Source organism: Lontra canadensis, unplaced genomic scaffold (assembly GCF_010015895.1).
Source record: "Lontra canadensis isolate GAN:19392208 unplaced genomic scaffold, GSC_riverotter_1.0 scaffold361, whole genome shotgun sequence".
Classification (NCBI taxonomy): Eukaryota; Metazoa; Chordata; class Mammalia; order Carnivora; family Mustelidae; genus Lontra; species Lontra canadensis.
Window position 1 is genome coordinate 91,810 of NW_022631355.1, and position 27,686 is coordinate 119,495.

Sequence of the window (27,686 nt, forward strand, 5' to 3'; positions counted from 1 at the left end):
AACATTCCCACCCCCTGAACACCTTCTTCATTTGGCTTCCAAGATATCATTCTCTTTTGGATTTGCTCTGACCTCAGTAGTCATTCCTTCTCAGTCTCTTTTGCCTGGTTCCTTCCCCAACTTCTTGAACATTTGGGTGCCCCATAGCTTAGTCCTTTTCATCAACACACAAGGTCTCCTGGCTTCAAATACTATCTAGATTTATACCTACAATGCAGGGAGACTCTGAACTCCAGACTTAAACATCCAACTCTCTCTTCAACATGTCCACTTAGATATCTAATAAGCACATCAAAACCTAATATGCCTAAAGATAGACCCCTGCAACCATTGCCCGCCCCCAGTCTGTTCTTCCCATGCTTCTCCATTTAAGAAAATTTGGAACTCCGTTCTTCAAGTTGTTCAGGCCAAAATGATTTGTCTTTATCTCACATTCCACACATCTGACACCAAATCCAGTCTGCCCTGCCTTAAAATGTAACTGGAATCCAACTGCCTCTTTGCAGTACTGTTACCACCCTGCTCCAATTCATGGCAACTCATCACTGCAGTAACCTCGTGACACCTTCGACTTTCAACATAATCAGCCACAGTCACCTTTTCATTATTTAAATCCACCATGGACTAAAGGCCTAGACAATTAAGCTATTCCCTACCTTCTCACCTCACGTCCTTCCATTCTCCCCCTTGCTCACTCTGCTCCAGCCACAATAGCTTTCCTCCTGTTCCCTGAACACACTGTCCACCTTATGGCCTTTTGCACTCGGTCTTTCCTCTGCGTTGGAGATTCTTCTCCTGGTTACCTACATGGTTTCATTCCCTCATTTTCTTCTGGTTTTTGTTCCAATGTCACCCTCTCAGTGAGGCTTGTCATGACTACCGTATTTAAAACTGCCATCTCCCTCGATCGCTCATCCTTGAGTTTTCTCCAGCACATTCATTACTACCTAATACACTGTTTACTTAATTTATATTGTTTATTATTTATCGCTACTAGAGTCCCATGAGAGCAGAGATTTTTTAATTTGCTCTGTTTGGGGCTGTATCCTCAGGGCCAAGAACAGTACCGGCATACAGAAGTTGCTCAAACGGTTATTTGTTGAATGACTAAAATGAGAAATTCTCAATTTGCTGCTAGAATGTCTTCAATACTCAACACCTGCTAATCTTTTTAGGGCTCAGCACCTTAGCTAGCAGAAGCATCAAGTCAGAAATTAGTAACAGTGAACTGAAGTGTTTGGCTTTCATCTCGTTGTATGATTACTTTTTTATTTAAGATACTGGGTCTCTACATGTTTTAAGTTTAAAAAGTGACTTTCTTCTAAGAAAAACGTTAAGAAATTATATGGGACTAGAAGAGAGACACGGTAAAATTAGTGTAAGTGGTACTGAAAGAATTTTAGGAACTCTTAGGGTAGGTCTGCCAGAGAAAATACAGGACACCAGTTAAATTTTAACTGTAGATTAGTAATAATTTTTTTTTCTAGTGTATGTCCCCAGTACTGCGTAGGACACACACTAAAACAGTATTCGTTATCTGAAATCCTATTTTAAATGAGCACACCCCCCCCCCCCACTAAATCTGGTAACCCTATCTTAGGCGAACAAAGAAATTACACCCTGCTCCTTGTCGCATCCATTTCGATCAAAACAAGCTGGTAGAACTCTTGTCCTATCTACAGACTTCGTGGCTGTGGAAGAGTACTGAGGTCTGACCCTAAAAATCAAAGAAGCAAAGGCCTCTCTAGGAGGGGGAAGGCCCCGTGGCATCAGACTGCAGGGAAGGGGGGTCTGGGCCCAGCTCCCTTGCTCAGCTTCTCAGGTTAGCAGCCACTTTCCGGCCCTTACCAATATTTCCTTCGATGGAGAGCCTTCGAGGCCCGCACTCCGCGTGCAAGCCCCTGGAGGGGCACACGCCACGGACTGCGCTCCGAACCATGGAGCTGGAAGGTGCTCGCAACAGCCTTCGAAGGAGCCGGCCCGCTGTCATTCCACCCACAACTTGCGCAGCTACCACTTCCGCCGCGAGCATTTCCGCCCTCGGTACAGCCGTTCCAGCGCTCGGGCGCGCCTATGACGTCAGGAGATCGCCAGGCAAGAAGTGGGTGGGGTAGAGCAGGCTGGGGGTGGGGCCAAAGGGGCGGCTCTGTTCTCGCGAAGTTTGTGCAGGAGCGAAGCTAGATGGAAAGACCTCCAGTGCCGGGTGGGGTGCGGGAGAATTAGTAATTGCATCTGTCACGGCGGCTTAGCCTGTCGGTATTTGCCGAACAAGTAACATCGTAAAAGAGACATAAACTCACCAATCTCATCACCTTTGCATTTTTGTGTAACTTTACAATAAGTCATAACTAAAGACAAATCAAAGTAACTGTAATTGCGAACGAGGCTTTTCCAGGTGTCAGTTGTCTGCCTTTTATTCTAATATGGGTAGCAACTGGACTATTTCAAGAAGGAAAATGACACGATCTGTTGATGTACACATTAACTTTTTCCCATTCAACCGTGACGCGCAACACAATGTTGGCACATTATCGAATTAATCAAATTAGTTCGGTACATTCCACCTCCTAGTTTGTCTTTTGAATGAATAAGGGTTCGCCCGGTCGATTTGCATAGTAGCCAAAAAGCCCATTAGGCTGAAGTGGGTGGAGGCTCAGGATCCGAGTGGAACTCGTTTAAAACAAATAGATTAGGTTCTGTGGGCGTGAACAACCGCGGGGGTGAGGAGCCGGGCTGACTTGGAGCGGTGGGGATTGCGAACGGGATTTGTCTCAAATGCTGAGCAGAACCCGGGTAGAGACTCGCCGCTGTTTAAAACTGGAGTCCAGCCGTGGGTGGAGAGCTGTGCTCTGAGGAGAGGCAGGGTCGGTTCTGAGCTGTAGCCCCCAGCTGAGGGTCTGACTGGCTTTGTCCTGCCACACCCCATTGTCATAACGACCTCAGAACTAACGCTTTATGAAATGTCAGAGGGTATTTCCACCTCCCACCGCTGAAACCAGAAGAGTCAAAGCAAGAGTCCAACAGTTACCGGCCTTCAGGCAGCACTGTTAGAAGTGGGAGGTTTCAGGAAACGGGGACGCAACTGCAAGGGGTTGGGCAGGGGTCCGTGGCTGGGACACCAGTCTTGCATAAAAAGCACAAGACTTTCTTCTTATACTGATGTTTATATGGGATGGTTGAAATGATGTTCGTATATTAAACACATTTTTAAAAATATATGTTATAAATTTATTTAGGATAACCTGGGTGAAGCACCGATGGATAGTGGAACAGTTAAAATCTGTCCCATCCTCTGCTCCCACTCTCACAGCCACCTCCGTGTCAAAATACTGCCTACATTTCTTATTATGTAAACTCAGACTCGGAAAATACTCATCCAAAAAAGTTTGAGAAAGGCTCTTGGCACTGGGAAAGCCTCTCTGCCTTTTCTGCCATCAGGGACATTTAAGGAGTAGTTAAGGGTGTGGGCTCCTGAGAGCTGGCAGTGAGGATTCCGAAATATAACCCACAAGCAGCACTTACCTCCTGTCACACCGCTACCATCCAACGTGCTTTCCATAATCAGTAATGGCTGCCTTCAGCTTGACACTCGGTTCCCGGGACGTTACTGCTGTTTATCTTTAGTTGACTCTCTGGTGTACTTCCTCTCTCCTCAGACCACTGTAACGCACCCATGTCCTCCTCACTATCAGCATATGACCTGACTTCCAATGACTTCAAGGACAGCATTTCTTTCTTTCTTTCTTTCTTTTTAAGATTTTATTTATTTACTTGAGAGAGAGAGAGAATGAGAGGGGGAGAAGGCCAGGGGGAGAAGCAGAGTCCGGGTGGAGCTGGGAGCCCGATGCAGGATTCGATCCTGAGACTCCAAGATCATGACCTGAGCCGAAGGCAGTCGCTTAACAAACCGAGCCACCCAGGAGTCCCAAGGACAGCACTTCTTGAAGTGGGGCAAGACTGGGTGGGGGCAGGGTGAGGAACAACAGGTCAGCCTCCTCACCTTCCCCCACATGGAGACTCTGATGCATCCCTCTACAGTAGGGATTTGTCAGTGCTCCACATTTCCTCCCATTTTGTGTGTGTGCGTGTGTGTGTGTGTGTGTGTGTGTGTGTGTGTGTGGCTGCCCTCTGGCCTCCTCCCCATGCTTTCTCTCCCAACAGCCAGTGCCCGCAGCTCTTCTTTGCAAGACTGCCCTTGGCCTCCTGGAGCCCTTTCCCAGTCCCTGTGGAAAGTCCCTGGGACTTTACCTTCCCTCAGAGTGTGCCTTCCCCAATTACTGATAGGCCAGGGTGAAAGCCCAGTTGCATCCAGGCAGGCTTTTACACCAGAGATGCCTGGGGACCCAGGTAAGCCATCCTCTGTGGAACTCTGTCTGAGAGGTTCCCTGCTGGGCTTCCTCCCCATTCTTGTCCTGCATTTCCTACTCTGCTCACTGGTTTCCCCAGCAAGCACTTTGTTAAATCACTTGCCTGCGTATCCTCACTTCAGGGTCTGCTTTTGGGAAACCTGTCTTAGACATAAGTCCACTAGGGAGTTTTGTAAAACATGCTTCTCTGCCCCACCTCGGAGGGCAAGTGCAGGGATGGCAGAGGAAACTTGTCTTGATGTTGAGGTCTGTGTACTTCCACTGTTTCCAAATAGATGTGTCTGGGAAGGCTCACAGCCAAGTGGGATCTGCTCAGGAGCATCAAGGTGGGACGTGAGTAGGTAGAGATAGTGAAGGGTACACCAGGCAAAAGTGGGAATCTAGTTCTGCTATTAACTAGCTGGGTTGAACACATTAACTCATAAACTAGCTATAAAATGGGAATGATATTAGTACCTGCTAATAGGGTTATGGTGAGGGAGTCCATGGAAAGCTCTTAACCTAGGGCCTTGCATAGTATAAGCACTCGACCAATGCTATCATTATTACCCTTTTTAAAAAAAGATTTATTTATTTATTTGACAGAGAGAGAGAGAGAGAAATCACAAGTAGGCTGAGAGGCAGGCAGAGAGCAAGGAGGAAGCAGGCTCCCTGCTGAGCAGAGAGCCCGATGTGGGGCTCGATCCCAGGACCCTGAGATCATGACCCGAGCCAAAGGCAGAGGCTTTAACCCACTGAGCCACCCAGGTGCCCCTACCCTTTGTTTTCTTGTTGTACTTTATGGGTGCTTCTATTTCACCTTAAATCATTGTCGTGTATGTGCCCCCCCCCTTTTATGCAATGATACTTTCATGGGCAGGAATCATCTCTGCTGGGTACATAAGTCCCATGTGGCCTTACCCAGTAATAACAGATGCCCAAAATTCAGTAAATACTTGTGACATTTTAACAGATTTGACTAAGGGCAGGGAGTGGGGAACAAATAAGAGAGAAAGAGACTAAGAGAGAGAGAGAGGAGGAGGAGAAGAAGAAGGGGAAAAGGAGAACAAGAACAAGATGGGGAGAGGGAGAAGAAGAAGAAGAGGAAGGAGGAGGAGGAGAGGAGGTTAAGAAAAAACAATTCTTCCTAAGGGTGCTGCTCCTTTCTTGGTTAGTTTTGAGGCAAAATACAGCCTAATCCTCAATAACAAAGGGGCTCATAGAGATCTTAAGCCCATTATGACATTCCACCACCCAAATTCAAACATTGTGCTTGAATCCCTCTTATGTCACAGCCTATAAATCTTGTGTTTCCCCTTCCGGTTATGTTCTGTGTGTTGCCCTTGAGTACAAGGACTTACACCTCTGAAAGTCCTTGTTTCTTTACCTGCCACCAAGAGTCATCTAGCCCTCATTCTTACTCATGTTCAAGGAAAGGGAAACAAGGTAATACAGTAGGAGTACTAGCTTTAGAGTCAGACACACTTGGATTTTAATCTTGGTACGCTTGTCTTTAGCAAGTTCTTAACTTCTCTGAGCCTCAGTTTCCTCATCTGTAATATGGGATTACACGCATCTCACAGGATCACTGTGTGGATGAGTAATAAGGTGTGAAAAGCCCTCAGCACTGTGTGAAAGTCCAGGGTGGGGGTTAAACAAAAGCTCCACACGAGAAGTAAGGCTTTGCAGGTTTTAATGTTTCATGACAGGTAACAGAGCAGTCTCCAGGGGAACCCTAGAGAGTCTGTTCTGACTTTAGAAGCACTTCCTGTGGACAATGGAGGGCCCTGCCTCGTCATACTCGGGCTTGCTGATCCACATCTGCTGAAAGGTGGAGAGAGAAGCCAGGATGGAGCCTCCGATCCAGACTGAGTACTTCCGCTCTGGGGGAGCGATAATCTGCAAAGAATAAATGTGGTGAATCACGATTAGTGCCCAAGGGAATAGGGAACTGGTCCAGGAGATCCTCTCATCACAGTGTGGGGCTGCTCCAGATAAGGACCGCCTCCACGGTCAGAAACAAACAGGGTAAAACCTTGGGGTAGATTAAATTGTTGCTCAAATCTTTATTCCGGCCCTCAGTCCTCCCCCCATGGGAAGGGCACACTGTTTTGCTTTGTGACTTTGGGGCTGGGCTCTGTATTTGCTTTGAGGGATGGGACATTGGCAGACATGACACAAACAGGAACTTGAAATGTGCCTCAAGCAGGAAGCTGTGCTTCTGCCTTGATGAGAAGGGCTTCCCTTAGGAGGCTGCTGGCCCTTCAGCCTGGGCCCCAGCAGGAAAGCTCTGGACCTGACCCAAGCTGGCCAGCCCAGCAGAGCGGCCAAACCAGGCCTGACTTAGACCGCTCGCTCCCAGCTGACCTGCAGTTGCACACGAGATAAACACTTATGGTTATGTCCCTGAGATCTCACAGTTCCTTGCTCCTCGGCAATAGATGACCAAGACAAACATCGACAGGGACAGCACCTCTCTGTTCTTGCCTGGAGTTTGGCTGTGTGGGCAGCTGAGGCTGAGCTTCTGCCAATCCTGAGTCGGCTAGAGCACTCAGACCCTGTCTTGAGTCTCATCTGTTGATAGCTACTGGTAGCTGACAAGTTCTCAAGTTCAGAGACACATGGTGCATCCCTGCCACTGGGAGTCCCGAGCTTAGCTTCTAGAAATTGGTTGCCAGTTAGACAACTTTGAACACCACCTACAAGTGGATCCAGAGGGACAGCCACTAAAGGGTCAAAGAATCCAGGGCCAGAAAAAAATGGGACACAGAACTGATTGTTTTTGTCTCCTTAGACCCTCTCTACATCTTTCATAAGTTGCGGAGATCATGGATTTGCAGAAGAGGAGTCGTGAGAAGTTATCTTATTATTCAGTCAGACAAAGGCACTCGGTCACTCTTTGGACTGATACCTCAAGGAACAGCACAGTCACATTATTGCTGTGTGGCTCGGGCTGTGAGAAGAGTCCTGGGCTGGGGTCCTCCATCTCAATGCCAACTCACCTCACCTCTCTTCTTCCATATCCTCGACATCTGTCTCGTCTCCCCAGTTCCTCTACACAAATCTGGCTGTCCCGTTTGGCTGGGCTGTTCGTACCTGCACGCACACACACCCTGGGGCACTTTTGCTTGGTCTAATTTCCCCTGCCTTGAGTGCCCTTTCCTCTCCTCCTGTCTTTTTTTTTAAGTTCTGATTTTTTTAAAAGATTTTATTTGACAGATATTACAAGTAGGCAGAGAGGCAGGGAGAGAGAGAGACGAGGAAGCAGGCTCCCTGCTAAGCTGAGAGCCCGATGCAGGGCTCGATCCCAGGATCCTGGGATGACAACCTGAGCCGAAGGCAGGGGCTTTAACCCACTGAGCCACCCAGCCCCCGGCCACGTCTTATTTACATTGCCCTCTCAGCGATCATGTCTCCTGATTAGATTCTAAACCTTGAAGTTTGAAGGCTGAAAGCTTGAAGGCTGGCACGTGCTGTTAAACTCAGGGCAGTGGGTCACAAATTGGGATATGCATGGAAATGCGTATGTGTGTTATCGGTGTAGGTGATGGGGGCGCCCTGGATCTGGTGAGCCAGAATCTGGGGGTGAGGTGGGATGTAGTCAATGGTCCTGGTAAAAAGCCCCTGCCTTGGGCCTGGCGCCATGCCCCCAGTGTGGCAGCTTCAGGAAGCGTGGCTCCCCGCGTGGCTCCCCCCGTGGCTCCCCGTGAGAAGGGCCCACAGGCTCCCACCCGTTTTCTGGTAACCCGCTCTGCTTGCCTTTGCTGAGCACCATCCGCTAGGCAGCGGGGAAGCCCTGGGGCAGCCTTCCTTTGTGAAAAAGTTTCTTAGAATACACTCAGATGTAGCGAACTCCCAGAGACCAACTTTACTGTGAGACTTTGTAACTCTCAACCTATTTGTTATCTCTATTCAATTCCCAACTCCTTTTCTAAACCTGCTAGCTGCAACGTTCCTAGAAACCCTAAAAAGTTCTGTAGGGCACCTGGGTGGCTCGGTTGGGCCTCTGCCTTCAGCTCGGGTCATGATCTCAGTGTCCTGGGATCGAGCCCCACATTGGGCTCCCTGCTCAGTGGGGAGCCTGCTTCTCCCTCTGTCTCTGCCAGCTGTTCCACCTGCTTTGTGCGCTCTCTCTGTCAAATGAATGAGTAAGATCTTAAAAAAAAAAAAAAAAAAAAAAGCTCTGTATGGTTGCTTGGGACCAGAGTCTGGAGAGAAGCTGAAGACAAGAGGCCCCCATTCTGATGAGGCCTGTGCGTTGAGCTGCCTTGGTGAGTAGCGGCGTGAGGAGGACGGGAGCCAAGAGGCTACAACAGATCACAGGCTGTCCAGGAATCAAGTGATGTCACTGTGAGTCTGAACCAGAAGGCTGCCCCATGCCAAACTTTATCTCTGGAACTTTCACCGGTCTCTGGGGGAACACGCACATCCCTTTTAAAGTCTAAAGACACTGTAGCGTTGCTTCCTTCTTTTCTTCCCACCCTTTCCCTTCTCTTGATTGCATCCTCAGCCCCTCAATATTCTCTTCCTCCCAAATTCTCTCACCCCTTGTCATAGGACATCATAGGGTTACATTTGAGATCCCATGCTCTGCATGTCCCCATTTCATCAGTGCCTGAGGAACATAATCCCTCGAGATGGAATTCGTCCCAGACCAGGAGTATGCTGAGCCCAGGAGGCCACCAATCTACAGGCCAGGCAGACCGACTTGGAACATCTCCCAGGCAGGCAAGTCTTTATCCCAAGGACTGGGTGGAGGGATCTGGGGGGCAGGACCCACCTTGATCTTCATGGTGCTGGGGGCCAGGGCTGTGATCTCCTTCTGCATCCTGTCAGCAATGCCAGGGTACATGGTAGTACCCCCCGAAAGGACATTGTTGGCATATAAGTCCTTGCGGATGTCAATGTCACACTTCATGATGGAATTATAGGTGGTTTCATGAATTCCGGCGGACTCCATGCCTACACAGGTCATAGTAAGAGTCAGCACCCGTCAATTCATAAATACCCACACCTCCAGCTCCTCAAGGGATCCTTCTGTTGTTGCAACTACCTTAGCTCAGACCCTTAATCACCTCCCAGACAGCTTACAGGATCAGACCTCCAACTGGCCTTTGGTTCCTCCTATTCCGATTGATCTTTCACATTGATCAGCTGAGGCATATTTCTAAGGGAACACTTTCACTGAGTCATCTTTTCTCAAGTTTTATTGAGTTATAATTCACATATCGTAATATTCACCCTTCCAAAGTCCAGTAGTTTTTAGTTGATTCATGGACTGTGCAACCATTGCCAAAATCTAATTTTAGAACATCTGTAACACCCCAAAGAGAAACTCCATATCCTTTAGTAGACACTGCGATCTTCCTCTTCACCCCTCCCCCAGTCCTAGGGGACCACTAATTTATTTTCTTTCTCTATAGACTGGTCTGTTCTGGACCTTTCATATAAATGGAATCCTACGATATGTAGCCTTTTGCGTCTGGTGCCTATCACTTAACGGCATGTTCATGTTCACACTGCAACCCATGTTTCCAAGGTGCACCTATGTTAGAGTGTGTGTTGGTGCTTTAATCTCTTTTATTGTCAAAAAATGTTCCATTGCATGGGTATACTCATCATGTCATCTTTGACAGCCCCCCCCCCCCAATCTACAGGTTACATCTAGCTACCTTAGCTTGCCGCCGGGGCCTTCCACAGTGAAAGGCCTGTAGACTAAACTAGTTCATGCCCACCTCCTGGCCTCCTCCCACCTCTAGTCTTTCCTCCATGCGACATAATTTCACACTGAGGTTAGAGGAATCTCCCTAAAATACAAACCTAACCTGGCTACAGTGCTGCTTCACAGCTTTCAGGGATCTCATTGCTGATATGATTAACCACTATGCTCTTGGTGTGGTCCAGCAACTTTCTCCATTTTCCCGTGTGCAAACACACACACACACACACACACACACACACACACACTTCTCTCATCGTGTCCCAAGTAGAATATGACCTTGCACACCTCCATGTCTTCACATGTACCCTTCCATCTGCCTTGGATGCCATTTGCCATCCTGCACTCCTGCCCCCAGACACCATCAAATGATACTCATTCTTTAAGATTCTGCTCAAATGTTTGCCTTCCCTAAGAAGACTTTACTGATCTCTTAGGCTTATATCACTTTGTTCAGCTGCTATGCACTACTGCTGTCTGTTAACATTTGTTTACAGGCCTGACTCTTCCCACACAGTCCTCAAGAGAATAGTTGTCCTTGTACTAAATAGTCTTGTACTTAGTCCTTGTTGCAACCCCATCTAGTTGGCACTAATCGTTATTTCCACTTTATAGGTGAGAAAACTGAGATTTGAAGAAAGTAACACGTCCAAGGTGACAGGCTTTAAAGGGGCAGAAACAGGACCTGAGACCAAGTCTGACCCCAAACCTGTCCTGCTTACCGCTATGGGTTTTGGCCCCGGTGACTTCAATCCAAGAAGTGTTTTGTGTATTAGCCTTATTCTTAGTTTTATGTTATATTCCCTATTCTGCTTTTCTTTTGATTTCCCTATCCTTTTATTTAAAATTCGATTTTATCAGGGCACCAGGCTGGCTCAGTCGGTACAGCATATGACATTTGATCTTGGGGTTCTGAGTTCAACCCCCGTGTTGGGTGTGGAGCTTACTTAAAAAAATAAAATCTTAAAAATAAATAAATAAAAGTTAGATTTTATCTGGTTGTATTGTTGATATGTTTGGGCCCTTCCTGGAAAAATATGGGCTATATATGAACTATAAACAAAGTGTGCATGACTCCTGATGTTTTTCCCACTCCTCCACCTCACCCCCTCCGCTCCCAATTAGCAGGGACAGAGGGCAGCATCTCACCAATGAAAGAAGGCTGGAAGAGGGTCTCGGGGCAGCGGAAGCGCTCGTTGCCAATGGTGATGACCTGCCCATCTGGCAGCTCATAGCTCTTCTCCAGGGAGGAAGAGGAGGCTGCTGTGGCCATCTCGTTCTCGAAGTCCAGGGCCACATAGCACAGCTTCTCCTTGATGTCTCGCACGATTTCTCGCTCGGCTAGAAAGAGAAGAAATGACAGAAAGTAGATCCTCTATTCTGTTAGTTTGTCCTACTTTGATCTCCATGAAAAACTCTTCTTCTACTTTGGATTCATTTTTAGGACAAATGTTAATTTTTCATTCCTCTTCCTAAAGTGCAAGTCCACAAAATCTTGATTCCTAGGCAAAACTTCGCATGGGCTTTTCTTTACTCTGTCCTGACAAAGCTACGGGCCTTCCTGAGGACGTTACAGGACACAGCACTGGTACAGACGTAGGAGGATTTGTTGTGATCTTACAGAATCTAGGAAAGCTCCTGCCTAAAGTCTCCTCTTGCCTGGGCTGGGCACTGAGCCATGACAACTTCTTAGAAATTCAGACCTTATTTATTCCATGTGTCCTCAGAGAAACCATAAATTCCCTTCAGTAACAAAATGCATCGTCAGATTTTTACTATCATTCAACCCCGTAAAAACCAGAGATAGCAGGTCCCTGGGGAAGGAAGGAATGCTGTGAAAGGGCACATAAGGAGGCCCTGTCCCCATCCCGAGACCATCTCAGTTGGGAATCTTCTGCCATAAATAAGGCCGCCTTGACTATCTGTCTTGTCCAGAGGCCCAGTTCCAGCCTAGAATCCTCCCCATCTATCTTTAGAGAATTTGAGGATGGGGGCCACAGACTTTTCATCAGAGAACGTTTGGTCCCAGATCAGATTTGGTTTGAGCTCAAGTCAAAATCAGGAAAGGGGCTGGATACCTGTGGTCACAAAGGAATAGCCTCTCTCTGTGAGGATCTTCATGAGGTAGTCAGTGAGGTCACGGCCAGCCAGGTCAAGGCGCATGATGGCATGGGGCAGTGCGTAGCCCTCATAGATGGGGACATTGTGGGTGACACCATCCCCGGAATCCAGCACGATGCCTATGGAGAGAGGGGATAGGACCTATGAAAACTTCTTGTCTTTCATCTTTCTGGGATCAGTCACCAAATGGTCTTCAACTACCATATTTTTCTCCAGCAGCTGAGAAAATTCAACCACCATAAGGATCATCAGTAATATTTTTTGTGTACTTCATTTATTCTCCCAAATGAGACTATAGCCTTCTGGAAGGCAAGTAAAACATCTTCCCTTCTTGTATTCCTTAAAACACTTTCACAGTACTGGGGCGCCTGGGTGGCTCAGGTGGTTAGGCAACTGCCTTCAGCTCAGGTCATGATCCTGGAGTCCTGGGATCTAATCCCACATCAGGCTCTCCGCTGACCCTTCCCTTCTCAAGCTCTCTCTCTCTCTCTCTCATTCTCTCTCTCTAAAATAAATTAATAAAATCTTAAAAAAAAAACCACTTTCACTGTACTGCATATCTGTCAATGTGCATCTTAGTTGTCGACTCTAAGGGACATTGGATAATTTGCATATCCTTCTGGCATTAAACTAACCCATATGTACATGCATGGAGAATGTTAGATCTGGAAGGGAATATAAAAACCACCCGATGTGAAAAAAAAAATTAACATTCTCTACTGATGAAACTTAATAAACCATGGAGGAAAAGGAGCTTTTCAGTATGATAATAAATCTCTCTCAGTCCAAAAGCCATACCATAACTGATGGAGAAACAGTATAATATTATTATTGCCTTATTACTTAATATTGTCCTAGATGTTCTAGCCAAAGCAATATGACAGAAAACAGAAAAAGAGATATTATCAAAAGGAAACAGAATTGTCATTGTTTGCAGATGATGAGGCTGTATACCTGGAAGACCCAAGAGAACCAACTGAGACATGATTAGCACAATAAGATGGTTCAGTAAGGGCCAGAAGCAAAAGAAACACCCAGGGATCAGGAGCTTACACTTGTACAAGGGCGTTGATCAGAGCATATTTTGCAATAAAAAATAAAAGCTGGAGACAACCATAAAGTCCAGCAGTAGAAAAATGGTAAAACAAATGAGTAGGTTATAGAACCATCACACATTCCCCATCGCTGTCCTTGTCATCAGCAGTGAAATTATCTTTTGTGTTTGCCCTGCTCCCCCTACTAGACTGTTAGCTCTGTGATGGCAGGGCTGTCTTCCTTGTTGGTGTACAGCCATGGGCTGGTGTAGTCTTTGCCCCATGGTAGGGAGTAATGGAAAAATACCTGATGAATGAATGAATGGACGAACAAATAATGAATACTTGAATGAATGAATGTTGAGCTATGTTCATGGAAGCCGTCAAATCCCCATTAGAAATTGCTGTGGTTTTTTTTTAAGATTTTATTTATTTATTTGACAGACAGAGATCACAAGTAGGCAGAGAGGCAGGCAGAGAGAGAGAGAGAAGGGGAGAAGCAGGCTCCCCACTGAGCAGAGAACCCGATGCGGGGCTGGATCCCAAGACCTTGAGATCATGACCTGAGCCAAAGGCAGAGGCTCAACCCACTGAGCCACCCAGGCACCCCCCCCCCATTAGAAATTGCTTTATCTTGAAGTTCCCTCTGTTTCCCTGAGCATCTTTCCATACAAAGGGCACACAGATAGCCACATCACAAGTTCATGAGCAGGAATATTCCAGTATTCTTGGAAAGTGTGTGTAAGCTCGGGGACTGACTGCTGTGAGGAAAACGGCCCCTGCTGGATGTACTGGTCATGCTTGGTTCGTATAAATCCTTGCCAGCTCTACCGGGTAGACCTGAATGCATTCCTTTCTGTTACCTCTATGCAGGGTTTTCCCTGGACTTTAGCTGTCCCTTTGATTCTCCTGAGCAGGAAACTCTGCGGGAGCCCAGCTTTCTCTTCTGCCCCCCAGAGTCAGGAAGGGATGGGATTACAGGCTACTCACCTGTTGTACGGCCAGAGGCATAGAGAGAGAGTACAGCTTGGATGGCGACGTACATGGCAGGAACATTGAAGGTCTCAAACATGATCTGAAAGAACAATACGGATACAGGGGGATCTGGCAGAAATCACAGCACCTCTTGGCCCACAGGGTGGTTTTAACCTTATTAAAGGCAAGAGGCTGGGTCTATTTACCCCACTCCCACCTCCCACAGGGCCTGGTATAGACCACGTATACAGCATGTCCTCAGAAATTGTTGTCGTCCTGATGCATGGAAGGGAGAAGGGATCCATGCTACATTCCTGTGCTCATATTTAAGACTCTCTGGCCTCTTACCTGGGTCATCTTCTCCCTGTTGGCTTTGGGATTTAGGGGGGCCTCTGTCAGCAGGGTGGGGTGTTCCTCGGGTGCTACCCGCAGCTCATTGTAGAAGGAGTGGTGCCAGATCTGGTTGAGACAAAAGTCAAATGAGCCAAGGAGATTCCTAGAAAACTCTAACTGGCATGCTCATGGTGGGGGAGATGACACCTTGTTCATAGCACGGGCTGGGTTCTAGAGAGGAGACCTCCTCACCTCTGGAGAGGAATCCTGGCAATTTCTGCTTGACCTTTAGAGATTATGTTCCTTTCCAACAGGGACCCAGACAGGACTCAGGCCTGGGGCCAATATACTTAACATATGGATTATTTCCATTTGAACTCTCCCCTCTTCTGTCTCTTCCCACCTTCTGCCCCTGGGGGTGGGGGCCAGGCCAATCGCATCTCTCAGCATTCCTTGTCTCCCGGCTTCTGGCTATGTTTGGCTGATGCAAGACACCAGCAAGAGGATGGGAAGAGGGAGAGATGTCCGGGTGTTTCTCCAAGCAACAGTGTGGTCCTCCATGAGCCCCACCCCTATTGGACAGCCCCTCTCCCAGCTCCAGTGACACTGCCCCACCCCCACCCTTCAGGCTTACAGGTGTAAGAGTGTTCCTCTGTTCTAACTACATGGGTGCCTCAACTCCCCTTTCTGGTTCCATAACTCTGCTCACACTTCTCTAAGTAGTCCTTTCTTAATTCAGGACAGCTGCTGAGTGTGTTTTCTCTCCTGCTGGGAACCTGACAGCTATGCTTGAACCGTCCCCTGTGTGACAGGCTAGGCTGGGGCTTTAGGGCAGCGTTTCCCAACTGCAGCACTTTGACATTTTAAGTTGGGTAATTCAGCAATGTGGGGGGCTGACCTGTGCATTCCAGGATGTTTGGCATTCCTGGCCTCAACCCATGAGATGCCAGCAGCACCTCTCCAGTGATGACAAGCAATAATGTCTCCAGACATTGCCAGACGCCCCCCAGGAGGCAAAATTGCTCCTGTTGAGAATCACTGCTTTAGAGGAAGTAATTTCTTCCCCACTGTGTCCAGTGATCCAAGACGACCCAACAGGAGTCTGTATTTCAGAGGGGTTCAGCCAAGTGGCAGGGACATAGGGCTCTGATTTCCTCAGAGGCGGGGCTCAGGGCCATCCGCTTCCATTGTACTCATATAATTGTGGGTTCCTGGCTTTGGGCTAGGATGGTGCTAACTGTGCAGAGAGCAGGTAGGAATCAGATATGGCCCCTTGATCTTGGTTTCAAAGTCTGGAGGGGAGAAAGACACCCAAGATGATAACAAACACAGCTTTCATCTATTGTATTTTTCTTTCAAGCACATAGTATAATTAAATACATATATATGTATATTTTTAGAGTATACAAAATATATATGTGTATATTTAAATATTTATAATATTATATATGAAATATATTATATAAATATATAAATTTATTTATTATATAAATATAAATATATTATCTATAGATATATATTTATTATATATATTTAACACACACACACATATATATATATATATATATATATTTTTTTTTTTTTAGAGAGAGAGAGTGCACACACATAAGAGCACTTGAGGTGGGGTAAGGAGCACATGGAGGGAAAGAATCTTAAGCAGGCTCCACACCTAGCATGGACCCCCAGGCAGGGCTCAATCTCATGACCCTGAGATCTTGACCTGAGATCCTGAGCTGACTGGAGATCAAGAATCAGATACTTAACCACCTGAGCCACCCAGGTGCACCAGGCACACAATATATTTTCAGGAATTTCTTTAAAGGGTTCACACATGGGGCACATGTGGGTGGTTCAGTCCATCAGGCTCTGCCTTCGGCTCTAGTCATGACCCCAGAGTCCTGGGATCGAGCCCCACATCCAGCTCCCAGCTCTGCTGGGGGAGGGGTGTCTGCTTCTCCCTCTGCCCCTCCCCCAGCTCATGTTTTCTCACTCTCTCTTTCTCTCAAATAAGTAAATAAAATCTTTAAAATAAATAAAACATATTTAAAAAAAATAAAGAGTTCACACATTGTTACTACTATGCTAAAACATATACTAAAATATTTTGTCTATTATATTTTTGAATTAGACACTGTTAGGTCCATACAAGTAATATACGCTATTATTGAGCATGATGAAGTATGTTGCATGCCCTGGGATTATACTGAGTACCTAATTCAATTTCCAAAGTAACCTAATGAAAAAAGTTTTTCTTTTCTCTGTACAAATGAGGAAACTGAGGATCTGAAAGAAGGACTCACTCCCAGGTCTCCCTGCCACTGACTCTGGGGTCTGTGGTCTTAGCCATGTCATGGTGCAAAACGAAAGCTATGGTGTCGTTTCTATTTATCTCACACCCAGAGTTCCTGGGTCTGGGATTTAGAGAATGGCAGGGTGCATTACAGATTTCACGGCAACATTCTTTACTTCTGGTCACAGTCTGTTCGATAAGCACTCTAGTATGCTTCAAAAGGCACTCCTTGCCAAAACAGGGATTCTCAGACAAATGTCAGCAGAATTTAGGAAAAGAATATTAGAAGGACTCTATTCACATTCCACACACGTGATTTTGTGGATCACAAACTGCCATTTAAAAATTGCCCCCCACTTCTGTGTTTTCTTGCACACACACACACTACACACACACACACACACACTACACACACACACACACACACACGCTTCCAGAAACCCCTAGAGAGTCCTACTTAGAATTTTCATTAGAGAATCAGCATAACGACCCAGCATCAATGCACCTACCTGAGGTCACCACCGGGAAAATGAAAGGGAGAGAAGCCGTTTGTGCCTGTAAGAGGCAGCCAAGGCATCAGGGCCTCCTCTGGGGGAGCTGCTTGAGAGGCTCAAGCTGGACATTGGGTGGGACAGGCCCTCAGATGCCAGACAGGGGGTTAGGGACCTACTGTGCTTAATGAGGAGCTACTGAAGATTCCCAAGGAGGCGAGTGACACAATCCGTGTTTAGAAAGACAAGCTTTGCGGCATCATAAAGAATTCACCGGTCCGTAAGGCGGGAGACAAATCAGGACACCACTGCAAGCACCCAGTGAGAGCGGGTGGCAGCCCCACAGAGAGTGGCCATGAGGATGGACAGGAAGGAAAGAAGGACACGAGAAACATTTTAGAGGCAGCTGACAGGGCAGAGACCTGTGGGAGATGAGGGTCATGATGATGCATTATTACACTAAAAGGGGAGCTGCCAATACCTTCTCCATGTCGTCCCAGTTGGTGATGATGCCGTGCTCAATGGGGTACTTGAGCGTTAGGATCCCTCGCTTGCTCTGAGCCTCATCCCCGACGTAGCTGTCTTTCTGGCCCATTCCCACCATGACACCCTGCAATGCAAAAGACGGGGATTCAGAAGGGAGTTAGCTGAGAGCTCTACTTCAGGGGACCCAGGCCCCAGGAGGGGTCTCTGAAGAAGGACACGCATAGGACAGATATCTGACTTCCCTGGAGACAGGAAAGAAAGAGACAAGAGTCAGGCAGACATCCACGACCGTGGAGGCAGTGAGGAGAGAAGGTGAAGGCTTTCCCGAGGGCTCGGCTTTCTTCTCCCTCCTAAGATGACCTCATTTTCTGAGAGAGTTAGGCCTTCCAAACACATCTTCCTCTACTTCCGCACAAAGGACTTGTCCTTGTCCTCCTCAAATACTTGCATTTTTAAGTCTCCAAATCTTGGCTCCTGTACCGCCACCCCCCCCACCATATGTGGAGATCTTCATGCTCTCTTATCCCTTTTCTCCCAAGCCTGTCCTTCCTTGGTCCCTCCACTCAGATTTAATCTCTCCCTCCTTTGCACTCCCCCTGGTGAAGTCTTTTGTCTCTATGCTAGCCTGTGATTTCAAGTTAGCTCACAGAGTATACATTTCTTAAAGGCAAGGGTCTTGTTTAGTTGCGTGTATTTTTAAAATTTTTCTTCCAAACCTAACAATCCCACAGACCTGAGGCAGACAGAACACCATCTCTGCATCCCTGGAATGTATTGCACTTGGTCCTGGGTATTGATATTTGAAAAGCCTTATTCTGTTAATCAGAACAGGGTCTCCCAACCCCAACACACACACTCATACAACACACACACATACACACACACAGAGAGCTCAGTCAGTCCAGTGTCCACTCTGTGGCACTTTCTCCTAGTGGCTCAGTGCCTTGGCTCCAGATGAGCACACACCTGGTGGCGAGGGCGCCCCACAATAGAGGGGAAGACAGCCCGGGGAGCATCGTCTCCTGCGAAGCCAGCCTTGCACAGGCCAGAGCCATTGTCACACACGAGCGCAGTGGTCTCCTCTTCACACATGGTGAGTGTGGCCAAGTGAACCAGGGGCTGGAGCACCTTGGGAGCAGGAGGGGAAGAGAAGTAGTCAGCCACTTGTCGAAATCATGTTGGAGACAGGATTCTTGGTTTTGGAGCTTTAGTCCACCTCCAGCCAGGGCCCAGTTCCACGACGGACAGGTGGACTTCTTCCCTCAACCCTGTTGGCCTGGGCTGCATTGTGTCCCTCACCCCCCCCACTCCCCAAATTCATACGTTAACATCTTAACCCCCAGTATGTCAGAGTGTGACTGTATTTGGCGGTAGGGTCTTTAGAGAGGTAATTAAGTTAAAATGAACTCATTAATCTAACATGACTGGTGTTCAATATGACTAACCTAGTAAGATGGATAGCTTTATCGGATGAGGAGATTAGGACACAGACGCGCACCAGAGGGAGACCATGTGAAGACACAGCAAGAGGGCAGCCATCTGCAGGCCAAGGAGAGAGGCCTCAGAGGAAACCAACCCTGCCAATGCCTTGAACTCAGACTTTCTAATTTCCAGAACTGTGAAAAAATAAATGTGTCTGTGTAAAGATGCTCGGCCTCACTAGTGCTCAGGGAAGCACAAGTGAGATAAGACCATTTTCATCCATCGTACGGTTAAGATTCAATAGGTGTTGGCAAAGGTGGGGGAAACTGGAACTCTGACTCGAGAAACATATAAACTTATACTTTGGAACTAGTCGAAGGTCCAAATTATGGGATTCTACACTGAAGTCAAGAGAAGAGCCAGGCCAATCTATAGGGATTAAAGTGGATAGTTTTCTAAACCATTCTACTCAGTGAGCAAGTTGCAGAGTATAATGTTTTATGTTATAAAACAATCTAGTGAGTTCTTTTTAATTTTTTTAAAGATTGCATTTATTTATTTGACAGAGAAAGAGAGAGAGAGTCCACAAAAAAAGGGTGTGGGTGGGAGAAGCAGGCTCCCTGCTGAACAAGGAGCCCGATGTGGAACTCGATCCCACCACCCTAGGATCATGACCTGAGCCCAAGGCACACGGGTAACTGACTGAGCCACCCGGACCGCTCTGCAATGAATTCTTTTCAAAGAACGAAACAATGTTGTTTTTTCCATCATTTTCTTTTTGTGGATGTGAACTCATAGCAAAAAGGTCTGAAAAACAAAGTCTCTGACAGAGCACCCTGATTACCTCTGGAGGAGGCAGGGACCCCCGAGAGGAGGTGCTGGCTTATAGCTATGATGTTTTCATTTTTTCCCAAGGACACTCTATTCGCATATCGTTTATAATAAAAATCAACAATATAACATGCCATTAACGAACAAGAAATGCAGTGGTTCTAGTGAAATTCTCAGTCCTAAGGGCCAAAGCGCCTCAGGGAGGAAGCTCCTGAGAGGAGAGAGGGTTCCAGCCAGGAAGCACCACCCCTGACTCTCCTCCTGGAGAAAACGGAAGCTTCCCAGCCTGGTGAGTCCCCAGCGGGGGCGGGGGAGGGCCGGGCGGGGCGGGGGGGGGGGGGGGGGGGGGGGGGGGGGGGGGGGGGGGGGGGGGGGGGGGGGGGGGGGGAAGGGGAGGAAGTGGGAAAGGCACCAGCCTAGGGCTCAGGGAGGCCAACTTTCAGCAGTCCAGAAGAGGGGGAAGGTGACCCCTGAGGAGGAGGGCCCGTGGGAGCTTCATTCAGAATATTTGACCACAGGTGGGAAGGAGATAAATGCTACAGAGACCTGTGACCCTGGCCCCTCCATGGCCTCAGGATGAAGGTGGACAAAGTGAAGAGGAGACTGAGCCACAGACCTGTGAATATGAGGTCAGAAAGGCTAAGTCAAGGCTGAGCGGAAGCTTCATAACACAACTTTAAAGCTAAAAGGGAGCTCTCCCTGGTATGCTCCCCAGTGATTCCTCAGTGAGCCCGACACCATGTCTGGCACAGACTGGGCTCTTAAATCTTTGTCATCAAAATGAATGAGTGAACTAATCATTGGGTGTACAGGAGAAGGACATGCAGAAGAAAAGAAACAGAAGGGGAAATCAAGGTTTGCAACGAGGTGGAGACTGAAGGAAAGCACCCTTACCTAGCTGCTTAAAACAGTATCATTTCTGGTCTGAGCAGTTTCTGGATGGCAGAGAAGATCCGTAACTTCCCACCATGTTAGAGAAGTGGAAGATGAAGAGCCATCAGAAGACGAAAGATGGGCAAAGTTTGTTCCAATGTTCAAAACGGGAAAGAAAGCGGATTTCTAAAACCTCAGATACTCTTGAATGCAAGATAGGCAGGTTTCCAGAAGGCACTGTTAGAGAACACGTTATTAAAGAAGCAGTGATTTCTCGGTGCGCCTGGGTGGCTCAGTGGGTTAAAGCCTCTGCCTTCGGCTCAGGTCATGATCTCAGGGTCCTGGGATGGAGCCCCGCATCGGGCTCCCTACTCAGCAGGGAGCCTGCTTCCTCCTCTCCCTCTCTCTCTCTGCTGCCTCTCTGCCTGCTCGTGATCTCTCTCTGTCAAATAAATAAATTAAAAATCTTATATAAAAAAAAAAGAAGCAGTTGCTTATAATCAGCAAGGGTTTACCAATAACAAATGTTGGCAGACTAACAGCCTTCCCTTTTCTTCCCAGGACCGCTGTGGGCTGGAAATGCAGAAGGTAGGAGACATTGAGCTTAACTTGATCTTGGCATCGGACAAGGTCTCCTGTGATATCTGTATTGACAAAGCCACGTGGTCTGAACAATTGATCAGTTAGGCATATTTACAGCTGCCTGAGTTACTGTCACTGAAAGGTGTTAATTTAACGGACCATCATCAACCTGGAAGCCGCTATATCCCTCAGGGCTCCGCTCTTGGTCCTTTGTCACACATTTTTATAAATGCATTGCATGAGAATACGGAGCACAGGCCCATCAAGTTTCCAGAGCTGGAAGAGAGTGTAATATTAAATATGCCACATGGTAGAATCGAAACCCAAGAAGATCTCAAGAAACAGAGACATGAACTGAATCAAATAATATGAAATTCAATATTTCACTGAGTAACTATGAGTTTCCGCATGTGAGTCTAAATGAGCAAACTGTGACTGCTCTTGCTCAGCCTCCATGAGCAAGAACTGGGGTCCTGTGGATGGTAAGCAGTACTTTGTTGACCAGCACCTCTGGCTGGAATACTATAACAGGTTCTTGGGGCCACCCTGGCTGGCAAAGGTGTGGGAGGTGGGTTTGCCTTCATGAGTGTCAAACTGTACTACTTTTCAGAAGGGGAACTCAAGAAAACTTATCCAAAGTCTTAAAAATGTACATATATCTTGACTCCACAAAGGCACTTTCAGGAATTCATCCTTGGGGACCACTCATGGGTGGGTGCAGAGATTTGGCTAAGAGCTGATTTATCATAGCTTAAAAGAACCAAAATGAGAAACATAATAAATTGGTTTGTAAACTAACTGCCAGAAACCCTCATGCAATGGAGAGAGCAGAATATTTAATGGAACAGAAAAGGTGCAAGGTGCACTGCTAGGGGAAACATAGCAGAATATTCCATGGTTCCATTTTTGGTAAAAATGATTTTTAATTTTGAAAAATGTGGAGCTCTTCATATAGATTATCTATTTAATCTTCACAAAAAAACCCAAGGGATGATATTTTTATTTCTATTTTGCAGATTTGGAAACCTAGTCTCAGAGAAGTGGAAGAACTTGGCCCAAGGTCTCTTCGCCAGGAAGAGGCAGGGCTGGCATCAACCAGGACGGGTTCCAAAGCCTGAAGCTTACACCTTCCTCACCACCTTAGTGAAGCTGTCCTAACTTCTCCATGTTTGGTGCTTTTGCTTCTGCCTCTCTGTCTCTCTAGAGCTGTTGGCAGCAAAAGCCCTAAACAAAAGGGTCTGTGTTCATTTCTCTCTCTGAGCCTCTGCACCCCTCCTATGCCAGGACTAAGTCTGTGTTTTATGTGGATAGTCTGTGATTTATGTTTATAGCCCCTGAACCTAACTCAGTATTAGCACAGAGTAGGTGCTCAGTAAAGGCTGCGTGACAATCCACCACTTGAGCAGCCCCTCCCAGACCTGGTCCGCTCTGCCCCTGGGACCCCTGTGCCCCCACAGTCCAGTCTCATGACAGCTCGCTCACATGGACCTGATGTAGAATCACCTGGAGGCGGTTTTCTTTCTCTTCACAAGCTGCTCAGCAAACAGCTGTGCTTCCCTGTTCTAGTAGGTGGTCCACCATGAGAAGAAAACAACCCCCAAATCTAGAAGGTGGCCAAGACGCAAGGCTGCACCTCCGTGACTGTCTCTCTCGAGGGTCCCCTCAGCATCTCTCTCTCTGGTGTGGTTTATAATTCAAGCCTGCCTGGCTTTTCAATGAACCTTTTGTCTCTCCCTGAGCTCCCCTCACACAGAGAGTGTTGGACTTTCCCAAGCAGAGCAGCGGCTGAGAGAAGACACAAAGCAACTTAAAGCTGTCAAGTCAACAATGTGGTTCTGCAGCACTTTAGGTGGATTTAAATCTGCTTTTTTGAAGTCAGAACCAAATGAGAAGTGAGAAAGGTGAAGGCAGGGTGGGGCTGCTGGCCCGGAGTGGGGCCTCCATGGGGCCCCAGGCTGCCCAGGAAGAAGGCTTTTACTGTGGAACCAGGCTCTCCTGGAATGTCTCTGCCAGGAGAAATTCTAGACCTTCCTCAGCTGCTTGCTGGTAATCTGTGGCTGGGCTCGAGCATGTCGGCTGAACCAGGGCCAAAGTCACTGTGGTTTCCTGGGGTCACAACTACTTTCTGCTCTGAGAAAGTCAATCAAATTGTTCTGGCTCTTTGAACACGTACCACATCTGGTCTTCACTGAGGACTTCATAAAGTTAGAAACATGGCCCCACCCCCGCCCCTCAAGGTGGCCCAAACCCAAAGACATAATGGGTGCAAAGAATTTGTTCACTCATTCATCTCCCTGGCCACCCTCAGGCAAGTATGAGGGCAGAGATGTTAGGCCCCCAATCTGTCACTCTGAAGGAGATAAGATCTGACTTCAGAGTTCCCTCCAATTCCCCTTTCCTTGCCCTTCTCCTCTCTCAAGACACCTCCTTCCCATGGCCCTTCCCTGGTCTTCCCCTCTGGACTTCAGTTTCCTCAGCTGTAAAATGGAAAGGATAACCTCTGTCTCCTGGGGTGATGGAGCAAATGGAGTAATGGAAGTAAAGTGGACATTCTCTATAAATTGTAAATCAGGGCCAGCAAACTCACACTGATTTTTGTGTGTTCCACCAGCTAAGAATGATTTTGACATTTTTTCTTTTTTCTTACATTTTTGTTATTTTTTAAAGTAACCTCCATCCCCAATATTGGGGTTGAACTCACGAACCCAAGATCAAGAGTCATGTGCTCCACTGACTCAGCCAGTCAGGTCCCCCTTGACGTTTTCCAAAGGTTGCAAAAAAAGCCAAAGGGTAATATTTTAGAACCCAAGAAAACTACATGAAATTCAAATTTCAATGCCTATAAATAAAGTTTTATTGGAACATAGCCACACCCGTTCAGGTACATACTGACTGCGGCTGCTCTGCCTATGAAGACAGACTTGAGCAGTTGCCACAGAAACCTTTAGACGTGCAAAGCCTAAAATACAATACTTTCTATCTGGCCCTCCTCAGAAGAAGTATGCCAACCCCTGCTGTAAAGGACTGCAAAAAAAAAAAAAAAAAAAAAAAAAAAAAAGGTTCTTATGATCTCTCTCTTACCCCTCTCCATCAGATCTTGCTCCCAGAATGAAGTCTGTCATATTGGAAGGAGCTGAACCACCCACTTCACAAATCAATGATTATTGAAGGGACGATAATTTATGCCGGCTTCCAAAGACATTTTCACTTCAGTGCAAAGTTTAAGCCCTAAGAGGAAGGCCTCTCAGATGGTGAGACTTCAAACAATAGTTGGAGAAATATTTTGCAGTGAGGGCTTTAAATGACATTAAGCAGCCGCCTATAACAATCCGCATTCACACGGATATCCACACAATTAGAGAGCTTGGCACAGAGAAATAATTTAACGAAAAACACTCCTGTGGTAGAAAATTGTAGCAGCATCTCTAATCAACTTTAAGCTATCTTGACCTGGTTGATAGGCAATTAATTAAATGAAAAATGACTTCTGTTTCGTAATATTTCTGATCATCAGGAATCTGGGCATGTTCTTTTACCTGGGCCTCTCACTCGCTCTCCCGGCTCCGCTCCAGTCCAGACCCCGCCTCTTGACCTCCAGACCCTCAGAGCCAACTGCCTGCGGGGCACCTGCACCCCAGACCCCATGGCACCTTCACTCCACCTACGGGTACTTCGTCCCTCAGCCCCAGCCTGGCCCTGGAATCCCGCCTCAGAGAATCGCACCGCCCCCCTGGAGGCCACGCCCAACACCCCACCCCTCCCACCATCCTCCCACCTCCCTCCCAACCAATCCTCAGGTTCTTACTTCTACCTCGGCACCACCGCAGGCCCGGCGCTCAGGACCCTCAGTGCGCTGCGGTAGGGCTCTAGCCCCGTTCCAGTCCGGTCTTCTCACAAATGCCAGTGCAGACCCTTCAAAGGGCAGGTCTTTCGCGGTCACCCTCCTGTGGTACCCCATTGTTTAATCCCTTAGTGTATGAAGGCCTCAGAATCCGGCCCTGCCTGCCCCTCTGACCTTAGTTCTCCATGCTTCCTGCCTTGACATCTAAATTCGGTGGAATTGAGACACTTAAACAGTCCAAAGACTATGCATCCCTGACACCGAGACTAGTCCTACTTCAGGACCCAGCTCAGGTACCCGTTCCTCCAGGAAGCCTTCCCTGATAACTCCTGGGCTAGGTGAGGGATCCTCTTGGGCTGTCTTTATGTTTGTTTGTTCATCTTTCCCAGCGATGGCAGAAGCCCCTCCATTATCCCTAAGGAATAGGAACAGTGCCTGGCACATAGTAAGTACTCAATAAATGTTACTGGAATGAGCAAAGGGAAGGAGGAAAGAACTCTAGCCTCATGTCATGATGTCATATTGTGCATTTGGTGTCCCAGACCTGTCCACTGCTCATTGCAATTTCTCCAGTGCCCATCCATCTCCACCAGAGGAAGTTCCATCTCTTTTTGACTCTAAGGGCTAACCTGAAAGTCTAAACTTGTTCAGATAGTAAAAGCAAGTGCTTACAGCCTCCCTGTATGTATAAAGTGTGGTCCCAGACCTGCAGCCTCAGTATCACCAGTATCTCCAGGAATGGAGATTACCCAGCCTCACTCCAGCCTACTGAAGTCAGAATCTGGGCTGGAGGGTAGGACGGTCCATGTTTTAACAAGCCTTCCAGGTGCTTAAAGTTTGAGCACTCAGGGCCAGGCCCTGAGGGTACTGAGCTGAGCACCCTGTAAACGTATTATCTCATTTAATTAAATGTATTATCTACTCAACAGTGCTGCTGAGTAGATGTTATTATTAGTACTCCCATTGTACAAGAGAGAAAACTGAGGTCACTCAGTAACTCTGGCAGCTGGGCAGTCTGACTCCAAGGCCTCCACCACTGCACCAAGCTGCCTCAGCCCTAAACAGATGTTAGCAGACTCTGGTCACCAGAGTGGAAATAGCCCCTGGTCTCATTTCCCTCTTAATTATATTTGTGTGTGTTTGTGGGGGACAGGAGCAGTGGATGATGGCTTCGGCGGGTGGTCTCACAGTTGCCTGTGAGACTTTTGGGCAACACTTAACTTCCCTAGGCTTCATTGCCTTCAGAATGAATTAGATGGCTCTCAAATTTGTTCATTCATTCCTGCCAGAGCTAACAGAGCTTGATGCCACAGGACACTTGCCCCTGCCCCAGCCCTGACTTCCCACATCCCCCAGTGACCCTGGAGCCTTCAGGGATTGAGAAAATTCTCCATTCATCTCAGCCAAGCATGGAGCAGAGGACAGTGAGACCCACAAGGGGACTGAAGAAAATACACACCTATTCCCAACACAGACATCTCACAGACACTGGGACCATTGTCGGCTTTGATTTAAAAACCCCACCAAAGCCTCTGCTCCCCTAAAACAGCCTCTCAGATTTTCAGAGTCATGACAAAGGACACAAGCATATAGCTCTGCACTGGCCCAGGTGAGCAGGGTGAGTAGAGACCACTGGTGTTATATCCTGCCCACCACCTGATCAAAGGGCTGTCCAGGAAGCCCCGTGGCCAGAAATGCCTTTTCCTGGAAGGCAACAGCGTGCTTGCAGGCACCACTGCCCACGGAGTGCCTTCACGTGTGATCTGGGCCCGCGTCACGGAAGCCAGGCCAATCTGGAGGCGCCTCCCGCACCCAGGGGGCCAGGCGGCCTTGGAAAGGAAGGGCTGGCCCGAGGCTGTGCAGTACTCACCGAGTGGACGACTTCTCCCAGTGACTGAGGGCTGCTGTGTCTTTGGCATAAATACCGGAGCAATATAAAACCCCAGAGGCGGATCTTCTTTAAACAGAGTCCCTAAAAAGGCCAGCTGACGGTGTGTTAACAATATTACCATATAAGGTGGTTTTTTCAATAAATCGGCCTTGGGGGGGGTGGGGAAGGGGGCTGGGTAGAGTGAATTATCATTTGAAAAATGTATGCAAAAGGACTCCAGTGGCAACAGCTCTGGTGCTGGCGGATTTGTTCCTTTTTTGCTGCACTTGCATCAACAAAACTCACACCAGGCCTTATAAGCTGCCCAGAGTGAGGCCAGATGCAGCTCTGCTCCTGGAGAGAAGAACCATACCAAGAATGGCAGTGGGCCTCCTCCCTCCACACCTCCCTCCTCAGGCCCTGCTGCCTGCAGCCCCCCTACCCTGGGGTCGGCCTAGGACACACACACTGT

General features: G+C 47.6%; 2 protein-coding genes across 3 annotated transcripts in view; both read right to left on the reverse strand.

Moving 5' to 3' along the window:
* LOC116862860 (deoxyguanosine kinase, mitochondrial) overlaps positions 1-2,044 on the reverse strand; it is a 28,430-nt gene extending 26,386 nt beyond the window's left edge. Inside the window, exon 1 of one of the 2 annotated variants that reach the window (XM_032850290.1) lies at positions 1,849-2,044. In XM_032850290.1, coding sequence (XP_032706181.1) covers positions 1,849-2,032 — 184 coding nt within the window. In that variant the 5' untranslated portion in view covers positions 2,033-2,044. The remainder of the gene's footprint in view (positions 1-1,848) is intronic. The other variant, XM_032850291.1, reaches the window with a different exon arrangement.
* A 3,978-nt stretch (positions 2,045-6,022) lies between these two features.
* LOC116862861 (actin, gamma-enteric smooth muscle) lies at positions 6,023-27,220 on the reverse strand. The gene is made up of 9 exons (XM_032850293.1): positions 27,215-27,220; positions 18,762-18,923; positions 17,791-17,919; positions 14,544-14,654; positions 14,211-14,295; positions 12,144-12,305; positions 11,215-11,406; positions 9,127-9,308; positions 6,023-6,245 (listed from the first exon to the last, which is right to left on the reverse strand). Exons 2-9 carry the CDS (start codon positions 18,885-18,887, stop codon positions 6,102-6,104), a joined length of 1,131 nt encoding a protein of 376 aa, XP_032706184.1. The 5' UTR covers positions 18,888-18,923; positions 27,215-27,220; the 3' UTR covers positions 6,023-6,101.
* Between the last annotated feature and the right edge of the window lie 466 nt (positions 27,221-27,686).